Here is a 12,576-nt window from a genome sequence, read left to right on the forward strand (position 1 = left end):
TTGCCATATCAAATCCAATTGGCTTTAAATTTGAAATCACTAATCGTGAATAACCCTTGTAAAAATTTACAGTCCCACTCCCATGGTCACATGGGTGACAGTTGCCATGGACATGGCGGTGGCCACTCCCATGGACACGGACACAGTCATGGAGGATCTGGGTTTGGTGGTTTCATGCCCGCTGGCTTCCACGGTCAGCTTGTCCCGGGACCTATGGACCCCACACAGCAGCCGAGGAAATCCTCGCACCCCGAGGACAGCAGCTCCTGGGACATCATCAAAGCAACACAGTGAGATTTATTCCCTACATGTGCAGTAAACACTATAATATTCACATGGGAAATATTTAGCTGTTAATATTTTATGGTATTAAGATGCCCCGGGGAGTTTTGGTCACAGCTGTAGGGAAGTATATTTGTGTGATGCTATGAATTAGTTTAAGTGCGATTTCAACAATAAATACTGACTTTAAGGATGCTTCACCCAAAACTAATTTTAAATAATTCACTTTCTTGGGATTTGCTTGTATTGTCATATTTTGAAATATATTTTAGACATTTCAAATGTATTTTAGGTGATTTGGTAATAATTAATTAATGCAGTTTTATTAGTTAGGTTTTTTATACTTAGCCTACATTTATGAACAGGTTTTGTCTTAATTTTTGTAATTATATTCTTATATATTTGGTATTTTTTTGTTTGTTCATATTTGGTAATTTATATTTGGTATAAATAAATATACTTTGTCTTACAGTTCCAGTTTTTCTGAATAATTTTATAATTATTAAATACATTATTCTGATATAAAATTATTTTATTTTTGTGTTTGTAAAACAAATATGCTTATTTTACAGTGCAAACAATTTTCAACCTATTTTATGGAAAGGTTTTCTGAGATTCCCATTAAACATTTCAGGCTTCTCTCGCATGTGTTCTTGATCTTAAGCTGAGATCTTGCCGGTTAGCAGTGAGCAGAAAGATTGTGTAAACAGCTCATTAATCTTCCCTTTGCAGAGAAGCAGGCAGAACATGAGTGAATTAGAGTACAAATACAGGACACAATTGTGCTGATGTAATATCTGGGTTTCCATTAACTCGAGCGCCGTCTGGATTTGTTGTCTCACCTGCATGATTCACACTGCTCAAATAGTTTATTTTCTATTAGAGGATGCAGATACATGCAGAACCATTTGTTCATACTGTAAACCTGCAGCTTATAGGGTATACATGTTTGAACAAGTTAATCCTGATGCACAAATAAACAACATATTTCCCTTGTATTGTTTAAACTCTAGGTTTGGTGCTCTTGAGAGGTGTAAAGAACTTGTAGAGGCCGGTTATGACGTCAGGCAACCTGATAAGGAAAATGTTACGCTTCTCCATTGGGCTGCCATCAATAATCGAGCAGACATTGTCAAGTAAGATTTTGTTGTTTTACAGCTTTTTTGCACTGAGTTGTTCATTGATTTAGGTCAAGGGTGCCCAACTCTGTTCCTGGAGATCTACCTTCCTGCATAGTTCAACTGATTAAAACACACCTGTCTTTAATTACAGTGCTCCTTCAGTGCTCCTTAATCGGTTTAGTTGTGCTTGATCAGAGTTGGAGTTAAACTCTGCAGGAAATTAAGCACCTCTTATTTAGGTTAAGATTCTTTGAATTCTTAAATGGTTAGTAAGCTTAAAAATGAAGATTCTGGCATTATTTATGTATGCTGTTCCAAATCAATTTGACTTTTTAAACACAATAAGAATATTTGTAGAAAGCTGCAAATCGGTAATTATAGACTTCTATAGTATTTGTTTTATGGGTCATAGGATTTCTGGAATGTTATGCAGTTTTAAAAGGTCTATGAGCAGATGTTGAAAGTCAGGGAATTGAATTTTGTTTTTATCCAAGTCGTGGAATTTTTTTTGTCGTTTTTTTTTTTTTTTTTTCATTTATCAAAAATAAGTTTTTCTATACCATGTTTTTTTTATTTGGGGTTCCCACATTTCTTGTAAGTACTTGAATTTCAGACATAAGGATTCAAGGCCTGGAAAGTACTTACAAACAAGCTTAGGTTCTTGAAAGTGTTTGAATTAAATAATTAATTTTGCTTCATTAAATTAAATTTGAAGTTAAATTTGTTTATGTGTTATTTGAGCAATGGAACTGTGCTCAAAAAAATGAGATCTAAAAACTTAAAAAAATATAAATTGTTAATTAAAAAATCTTAAATTTAAATCTTGTACAAAAACTGTGACAAAAAATGCAATTTCAGTCAATATTTCTGAAACCGCCTTTAAATATTACCAGTATTGAATTTAGCACATTTGACTGACGTTCTTTAAACAGGACTGTTCAAACTCTTTTAAAATGACACAATTAAAACATCCTCATTACATTTTAATGTAAAATTAAGTTTAGGTGAAATTTTAAGTACATTAAGGACTTTCAAGGTGCTGCATATGCTGAGGGAATACATTTTTTTTTATTTGTTGTTTATAAAAGAGTGGGAACCCTGTTTATTGCATTGTTTCTCGTTTTTGCCTATTGTTTTGGTTTGTTTTTTCATGCCATTTTATTTCCTGTTCGTCAACCGGCAACCATATATATATTAACACGGAATATAAAATAAAATATTACATTTACATTTAGTCATTTAGCAGACGCTTTTATCCAAAGCGACTTACAAATGAGGACAAGGAAGCAACTATAAGAGCAACAATGAATAAGTGCTGTAGGCAAGTTTCAGGTATGTAAAGTGTAAGACGCAGAACATTAGTAATTATTATAGTTTTTTTTGTGTAATAGAGTTAGCGGTGGAGGCAGACAGGCAATTGCAGATTAGGAAGGAAAGTGGAGAATATTACATATTAAATTTTCAGTTTACAACAAGCAGCATAAGAATTTATAGGGGGTGGGGTTTTATTTCAGTGTATCATCCTTTCATGACAAACTAACACTGTGTCTAAAGTAAACCACACATGATACGGCAACAAATGAATGTTTTCCATCTTAAACGTGTTTTTGTCTTAACCGTCTGCTAAGACGACACATGAAAATATTTATTTTACAAGTGCTTTCTATTTCTGCAACGTCACAGCATAACAACAGCATATATTGCTAAGACTACGATCACCTCAGGTACAGATTATGTGCTTTATTTAATGTTAAATGCTATCAATGTTACTTTAAGTACCATTTTACATGACATTTAATGACACTACTGAAAGCAGCAACATAAAGTTCATCCTCAGATCTTGAAAAAAACATAACTAGCAGACGGTTTGAAAATGAACTTTAGAGTTGTGACAACACCAGTCACTCAGTAGCCTATTAATAATGTTAAATAGGTTTAATATGAGAAAAGAAGGACTGTTCCTTCAAATATGGAAGCATGGAAGTCAGAGTTTAATTGAAGATAAACGAAACACACTTTTTTTTCAGTGAATTGACTTTGACTGATCAATTGTTTACCTTTAGAATTAGAATGTGCGTTACATGAAAAGCAAGGGTGATAGTTTATTCAGCTTTTTAATTTGTAAAATCAGGAAAAAGTCAGGGAATTTGACATTTGGCTTGGCAAGAATTTACCAGTAGCCATTGCTATCCATAGTAAGAAAAACAAGGTTCCTTACTATGGATATCAATAGTTACCATTTTTTAGCTTTCTTCAAAATAACTTTGTGTCAGCATAATGAAGGATACAAACCACTTGAGGCTGATTATTTTTGGTTGATCTGTTCCTTTAAAACACTGTTCTGTATTATTTGTGTGTTGTTCACATTATATTTGCTGTGTTTTATAGATACTACATATCTAAAGGTGCTGTCATTGACCAACTAGGTGGTGACCTGAATTCTACACCACTCCACTGGGCCATACGGTCAGTCTGGGATACATCGCCAATAGACCTGTCACTATAACTGCTTTTTGCTGTGATATATTGTCCTATAAATAGTTAAGAAATGTTATTATTGATCTTTGTGCCACTGATTAGGTAGTGATAAGATTTACCTGCAATATTATACTATTTCAGAGGGGGGAAAAGATTGTTGTTTTTATGTGATATTATGATTTAAGTTAACCAATACTGAACTACTTTACAATGTACAATGGAAAACAAAAGCTATCACACAAACACACACATTTCACACACTATGGTCAGGTTTAGTTGTATAATAAATCTAACCTTTGCTTATTATTTTTAGTCGTAATAATTCAGATTTTGTCATTTTTAATTTTGTAAGTGAAAAGATTTTTGCCTACATTATGGAAAAAATGTGCAGAAAAAATAATGCTTTCTGTGGATTTACTGTTTATAGTAAAATATTTTTTTGTTTTATTCTTTAAACTACTTATTACCAATTTAATCTTATTTTCAAATACCAATTTTTGTCCTCTAGAAAAAATACAATTGGTCAAAATAAACAAAGAAGTGGCATGTTTTCAGACATCTTTATAAGAATTTTTTGCCTAAAAGATAGCCATGTTTTAACCTTTTTTTGTTTTGTTTTTTTGGGTTTTTTTTCTTTGAAAACACGCTAATTTTACAAGTCCCCTTGGGTTAAACGGTTACGTTTTACCATTTTTTAATCCATTCATCTTATTTTTAAGTCTGGCGGGAGCACTTTTAGCTTAGTTTAGCGTAAATCATTGAATCAGATTAGACCATTACCATCCTTAAAAAAATAAATAAATAAAGTTTAATGTAACTACAAAAAAAAGTCAAGCTTTAAATATGAAAATTATTGAAACTTTTTTTTTTGAGAGAGACAGAGACGCTGATGATCTAAATCTGATTTAATAATTTATGCTAAGCTAAGCTAAGCTAAAAGTGCTTCTGCCAGAGCTGGAGATAGGCTGAATGGATTAAAAAATAGTACAATTCAAATGTTTTACTCTACGGAAAATTGTAAAATGAGTTTATTTTTTAAAATAAGTGTTCCTTTAAGAAATCAATATTTAAGTGGAATAACGTTGGACTTGGACCAGTTGTCATTTTGTCAAATAGATACATTTAATTTCAACAATCATTATTCATATGTTTTCACGGTATTTCAAAGAAAAAAGGCATTATAAAACTATTATCAGTCAACCAGTAGACATGACTATAATATAATAAATTTAATGTGTATTAATTTTAGCAGAACTGACATCTGCATTTATCCATCCAACAAAACCACTAGAAATGCTTTTGAAAAATGTCTACCAGCATTTGCCACTTGACAGTGTTTGTTTTCTTTCTCTCTTCTCGTCACATCTGAGCAGGCAGGGCCATTTATCTATGGTCATTCAGCTGATGCGATATGGAGCCGATCCATCATTAGCAGATGGCGAAGGCTATCGGGGTCTCCATCTGGCTGTGCTCTTCCAGAATATGCCCATCGCTGCCTACCTTATGGCCAAAGGACAGGTGTGACACAAACACACGCAGTCACAGGCTAAATAACCACTGAGTGCGTGAATACTGAGAAATTATGTCCCTGTGTTGTTGTAGGAAGTGGATTTACCAGATTTAAACGGACAAACTCCATTGATGTTGGCGGCACAAAAAATCATTGGGTAAGATAGTCATGCTGTCAATTCAGTAAAGTGTTTGAAACTATTTAATTCAATGGGGTTTATGCACCACACCTGCCAACATTTATCTCTGAAAATCCAGGAGACCGGTTGGGGGGCGGGGGTATGTGTCTAGGTGTTGGGGGTGCGGTGTTTGAATAACACAGCTAAGTAACTGTACTATGCACCGGGTTATCCCGAGAAATAACAAAACAGGAGGGTGGCGGGAGACGAGTCTGAAATACAGGAGACTCCTGGGAGAAACGGGAGTGTTGGCAGGTATAATATGCACAGCTAGTGTTTTTTAGCCAATGATGAACTTCCGGTAAAAGGTTTATGTGATTATTTTCAATTCCATAAGGTTCATTTTACAGCATCGATGTTGTGATGCATTTCAAATATAATCTGTTAAATAGACTTAAGCATCCATTCAGTTGTTAAAGCGTAAAAAGAGACGAAAGACACTTTAAACACAGGCAGGGTAATGCAGAGCTTCTTGTTTGTTCTGAGACCCACTTTATATCATTTCTCACCTAAGCAGTAAAGATCGCTGTATTTTTTTAAAGAAATCATATCTTAAACATGGCGATTTTGTATAGGATAACAATTCACCATGAGCCCTGGGGCTGGCTGACTAAAATTAAAAGTTTGTGTGCTTATACCCCATTCATTTTGTTTAACGTTATAATAACATTTATTTAATACCCTAATACCTCTTTTTCAGAAAATTGTTTGATGGGGTTATTCTTCCTAATAGAATTTTTTTGACTCTTTCGAAGCTAAAATACTTGTATTGTGTTGTCAAAAACAAATATAAACATAAAAATTACGTAAATATTTTGTATAAATTTCAAAGAAATGTCATTAGGATTTTAAAGAATTAATACATTTTACTCTCATGTATCTATAAAATAAAAATAATATTTCTCTTTAGGTGTTTCTTTTAAAAAATACTCTTTTATAATGACTTTTAAGTAAAGATTCATTCATTCATTTTCTTTTCGGCTTAGTCCCTTTATTTGGGGTTCGCCACTGCGGAATGAACCGCCAGCTTATCCAGCATATGTTTTACGCAGCGGATGCCCTTCCATCACTGGGAATCACCCATACACTCTTATTTTTCACACATACGCTACAGACAATTTAGCTTACCCATTTCACCTGTATAGCACATATCTTTGGACTTGTGGGGGAAACCGTTGCACCCGGAGGAAACCCATGCGAACACAGGGAGAACATGCAAACTCCACACAGAAATGTCAACTGACCCAGCTGAGGCTTGAACCAGCAACCTTCTTGCTGTGAGGTGACAGTGCTAACAACGAGCCACCATGTTTTATTTAAAAAAAAATAAATAAATACATTTTACTCAAACATGTATCTAAATAGTTTAAATCCAAAATGAGGTTTATTTAAGTGGTCTGATTACAAAAAAATGTAACCCTCTGCTGCACGCATTATGATAGATTACTTAGAAATGTTAGAGTACTTTATGAAATGCTGCCGTATGCCAACAACGTCCAACAGTGGATCTAACTTAGAAATTTTAAATGTGGAACTTTCCTTATAATTAAAAATGTTGTTGTTTAAAACGATTTAATTGGTGTTGCAGTATTATAAGCTTTAACACAAAACTTATAAATTACGCCTTATACACACTTTTCAACAACTTTTATTCCAACAGCTTTCATTTATTCCATTCTTTTTTGCTGAATATTTCTGAAAACAAACATAATATTGTATTGTCATGTATACAACATACAGAAGATAAAATTATTTCCTTCAGTAAATACTATAACAAATAAATAAGTCTTCCACATGCATCTGAATAATGTAGCCACTAGCTTACAATGTTTATATATTATATTATATACTATAGTACGTCTGTCTTATTTGCCTCTGAGCTAGCTTAACTGAACAGTCTCTAACATGCAACTAATCAACATTATATTACTAGCATTCATGTTGTTATTGTTACAACTTAAAAGTTCACAGCTAACCTATAGTAATATTGCCCATTCCACTATTGGACAGGGTTGCCATACATTTGATCGTTTTTCAAAAAAATAATTTGATAACTGTTTTGATTTGTGAATATGTCATTATAACTTACTGGATGTGATGTTTCAGATTTTTTATTTGTGGATCTGAGATAAGTTGATCCTTTGTTTTTATTGACGTTTACATTTGCATTCAGTCAGAAATCGTGCCACAGAAAAACACTGCACGTCATGTGACTTAACCAAAGCACATCATTGGCTTAGCTAAGGTTCTCTCTTTCCTGCAAAAAATACAATGTTGGTCTTAAATAAACAATGGCAGGGAAATTAACAAAAATATCATGTTGCCATATGGCAACAACATGAGGTAGAGGGTTAAGTAGAGATTTAGTTTGTAATTTTAAAATGAAACTATATAAAAATTCAAAAAATATATACAATATAAATATATATATAGTTTCCAAAAAAATGTAAACTCTTTATTAAACAAACAGTTGTTTTACAAATTAAGTATTACAAATTCACTTATTAGAATGTTTTTTTTTTAAGGATCATGAGACATCGAAGAGAGAAATAGTGAAAATTCCGTTCTTTTCTCACAGAAATTAATTGCACTTTAAAATGTATTATATTGGAAAATAAGTATTTGAAATTGTATTAATATTTCACAATAATCGTTTTTTACTAACTTATTTGTCATTTAGCAAATGTTAATTTTGAAACCTTCACTTGTAACATCAACATATGCAGCAGAAGTGGTTTGGCAATGTTTGTGGTTAAAACCCCTTCCTGTACTATCATTTCTCTCATAACTCACACCTTGTCCCTGAATGTGCTTTTTTTAACACAGACCAGAGCCCACAAACTTCCTGATAAAGTGCAATGCATCAGTGAATGCGGTGGACAAAGTGAACAGAAACTCACCTCTGCACTGTGCTGTTCTGGCTGGTAATGTTGACTCAGTTCACATCCTGCTGGAGGCCGGAGCCAGTGTCGATATGCAGAACGACAATGTGAGTCTACGATGTGAACTTTAATTTTCTGTTTAAATTAGGGTTTATAATTTTGTTTTGGAGGTCTCCTACAATATACCGACATCCGTTCAAGATTAAAATAAAATAACTTTTTTTATTATGATATACAGTTGAAGTCAGAATTATTAGCTCTCCCGAAATGTTAACCCCTTCTATATGTTTTTCTCTAATTACTGTTTAACGGAGAAGATTTTTTCAACACATTCCTAAATGATGGCAGTATATGGTATTTACTAGATATTTTTGCTAGTATAGCAGACGATGCTAGTATTCAGCTTAAAGTGCAGTAATTAGGCAAATCATTATATAACGTTGGTTTGGTCTATAGACAATTGGGGAAAAAATACTGCTTCAGAGGGCTAATAATTTTGACCTTAAAATGGTTTTAAAAAAATTAAAAACTGCTTTTGTTCTAGCCAAAATAAAACAAATAAGACTTTCTCTCGAAGAAACAAATATTATCCGACATGCAGTGAAGATTTCTTGCTCCATTAAACATCATTTGGAAAATATTTAAAAAAATAAAAAAATTAAGGCTAATTATTTTGACTTCAACTATTTGTTACTAGTAGACTAGTAGATGTAAATTACTTGCACACAATTGGAATATCACATAACTATTGTTTTCATCCAATGAGTCAAAGAGAAAAAAATCATCACTTCCTTATAAACTGGTGCCAAATATCAAAATAAATAATGGGATTTGCTGTTGTAGTAGAAGCCAGTGTAGGCTTGTTGTATTTTATACAATTACATGCACCTCAGAAGATTAAACCCAATGATTATACGGTGGCTTTTGAAGGTGTGAGATGCTGTTTGGGAGCACATATGCTCAAGACCATTCTGGAGGTAATAATACTGAACCACTTTGATAACAGACTTTGGCTGAGGGATTTTAGAATGACCAAAACAACATTTCAGATATTTTAAAATGTGCTCGATCAACTGGTTTGTCCATTAATGCCGTCCTATTGAACCTATTTTTTTTACCACGTGATCTATTAAATCGAAATCACATTACGTTTTTGGATGTGCATGCTGCAAATTATCTGGTTAAACAGATTTCCATTGTAGTTTACGTGCATTCCTTTCTAACCACTTTTTATAAAACGCTAAATATTTGCATTTTCAAAATATATCCACATCTTGGCATTTTCATTAATTATTCATTTTAATGCAATATTCCTAAATGCACATAAAAATAGGTAGATGAAAATAGAGCTAGTGTCTCAAATAGTGTTCAAGGATCCAGCCTCTCTAAACCCGGCCTTCCTAAGAGCAGCCTTTTTTCTGTTTAGTCAGGTTTCCTAGTAGTCTGATTGGTCTACAGTTTTCAAAAACCAGTCACTTTTGATTACAATATTAATTTGTTCAAAAATATTTTTAGAACATATTAGATAACATACAGTGCGAATAGCTTTTCACTTTTTCTTTTTCTTTTTTTTTTACACAACAAACAAAACCTGTCACATATACATTTAGGTTATATAAAAATATATAAATAATATTAAGATGAAATACAAATAAATAATAATATTAAAGTAAAACATATTTAACTTCCATATATAAGGGAAGAAAAGAAAACAAAATAGTAAAAAAAAAACAAGGAAAGGTTCTACTATGTGATCTAAAACAGGTTGCCAGAAGAAAAAAGACATATCAGTAGGGCCTCCTGTAGTATATCGTATTTTTTCCAAGGTCAGGTGGTGTAGGATTTCCATAAGCTGTTGCTTAAAGGTTGAAGGAAGTTGTCCATCCATTTCAGTATTATTAATCTTCTAGCTAAAAGCATAGCAAATGCAATCACATTTATCTTGCTTTTGTTAGAACATAAGGACTGTGGTGTGATCCCAAAAATTGAAATTATGGCCTCAGGTTCTATATCTGCTTGTTAAGTAATGACGTATGTAATACTGTTTCCGGGTCCAAGCCGCCATTCATTTGAGTGGAGAAATCATTCGTTTATGATCACGTTTTATTCATATCACACATTAAAGTAAATTTTATATAAAATCATAGTGTACACAACAATCTCTGGGCTTGCTGCATAACAAATACCAAAAATGTAACAATTTAAAAAAAAATTAATCACTTTCTGACATCGGATATTAGGCATGAACATGTATACTGCGATCGTGATTTTTGAAAGTATTAAATCGCTTTGTAAACGTTTATTATTACCATTTCATGAGTCTCCCCATTCAGTTGAATAGAGCGCTTGGACCCGGAAGCCGCTTCGCGTGACGTCACACTTAACAAGCAGATAGGTATTTAATGCATCCGAGAGAAATGTAAATATTAGCTGCCAGAAATCCTTTAATTTTGAACAAGCCCAAAACACATGAGATAGAGTAGCTTGCTCAATATCACATCAATCACAATTAGCCTCTATATTCAATTTAAATTTGGACCAATGTAATCTATGAACTACTTTAAATTATATCATTTTAAACTAATTGAAAATGAGTGGATATTGTCTAAAACAGACTGCCACATGTCTTTTGATAGTTTTCTTTTTGATTGTACTAAATTAGAATATTAATTTGAACGCCAACAATTTCTTCTTCACTTTTTTAAATGATAATATGTTCTTTAATCTTAGTGTTTGGTGTCCTAGGGATATGGGACATTGAAATTAAATGTGCTTTTTTCCCAAATGGACCCCAAAATACACTAAAATGTATATCTAATGAGATTTCATTGATGATCACTCATAGGTTTTTGATATTTCAGCAATTTAGAGAGTACTTAAAGAAATAGGTCAGTCAAAAGCGTAAATTTATACTATTGAGGTACTTTTTTTTAAGAAAGATGAAAACCCCGTAACTTTCCAACTTTCTATAGAATATCTTTAGTGTTCAACAGAAGAAATAAAGTCAGAAAGGTTTGGAACAAGTGAATAAGTAAATGAAAATGTATGTTTTTTATTTTTCAACCCACTGGTCACCCTTTTAAAGCCAAAGCAGAAATAAATTGTATAAATCAGGCAGGGGATAATATCGGGCAATATATGAATAAATAAAAGCAATGGAGTAGTGGTTAAATCAGTCCGCCGGATGTCAGTTTTTTTTCCTTACTGACTGTTGGGCTGGAGGTTTTGTATGCCACTATGCTGTTTATGATCAGATCATGCTCAAAAATAAGTGCTGTCAGGTGTTCCTTTAAAAAAAAATGCATGGTGGGTTCAAGTTAGAATTGATTTGAGTCAGGTGCAGATCTTAGGACACAAATAGACCTCAATCTCTGATACAACTACAGCGTTTGAGGGTCAAGGCAGACATTGTTTGCAGGCAGCCAAACCCACATAAGGCAGATTTGTTACACACCTACAGCTTTTTCAGGAAGTAAAACTTTAATTTACTGATGACTCATTTCAGGTAGTTCAGAATCATTTCCTTATTTTGGGAGGCAATGACTCCATATATTGTGATCTTTGATCTTTAAACCAGACCTTTTACATATACGAACAAGTATATTACACAACATAAAATATTATTGCTGAAAATAAGTGTTATAGGATTACTTGAAGTATTTACATTTTTTAAGGCTCAACTTAAAATCTATTTTAAACAGTTTCTGAAAGTATTCACATTCATTCTACATATTTATTGCACATTCATACATTTAAAGTAAATAATAATATGCTAATCAATATCTTTAAAAGTAAACATAAACTACAATACAAAGTTTATTGATTTTTTTATTTTACAATGTAATTAATTTCCTAAATGCTTTTATATGTTAAAAAATATCTTAACTCATAATTTCACAAATTTAAATGAACTTTTTTAAAATTAGCAGAATCTTTATAATTATATACAGTATTTAATAAGAAGAAACTGTTTATGATAAATACAGTGATCTAAAATGTGTCTTTCTCAATTGGATGGTGGCATATTTGAGTTTTGATGTTATTGGGTTTGACTTTTTGATTATTTTGGGTAGTTTTAACTACATTTGGGCTAGTTTTAAACTCTGTCAGAACAAATTCATCTTG

At 32.5% G+C, this 12,576-nt stretch overlaps 1 protein-coding gene and 1 long non-coding RNA gene across 3 annotated transcripts in view; one reads left to right on the forward strand and one right to left on the reverse strand.

Moving 5' to 3' along the window:
* Positions 1 to 12,576, reverse strand: part of LOC141375331 (uncharacterized) — a 314,549-nt gene that overhangs the window by 112,935 nt on the left and 189,038 nt on the right. The window lies entirely within an intron of this gene.
* Positions 1 to 12,576, forward strand: part of zdhhc13 (zDHHC palmitoyltransferase 13) — a 42,763-nt gene that overhangs the window by 7,742 nt on the left and 22,445 nt on the right. For both annotated transcript variants that reach the window (XR_012382399.1, NM_001008650.3), the window contains 6 exon segments: positions 73 to 290; positions 1,296 to 1,418; positions 3,792 to 3,869; positions 5,255 to 5,399; positions 5,484 to 5,548; positions 8,396 to 8,558. Coding sequence is in view for 1 of the 2 variants with exons in the window: in NM_001008650.3 (NP_001008650.2) it covers positions 73 to 290; positions 1,296 to 1,418; positions 3,792 to 3,869; positions 5,255 to 5,399; positions 5,484 to 5,548; positions 8,396 to 8,558 (792 nt within the window). In the remaining variant the exon portion in view is untranslated.

Source organism: Danio rerio, chromosome 7 (genome assembly GCF_049306965.1).
Source record: "Danio rerio strain Tuebingen ecotype United States chromosome 7, GRCz12tu, whole genome shotgun sequence".
Classification (NCBI taxonomy): Eukaryota; Metazoa; Chordata; class Actinopteri; order Cypriniformes; family Danionidae; genus Danio; species Danio rerio.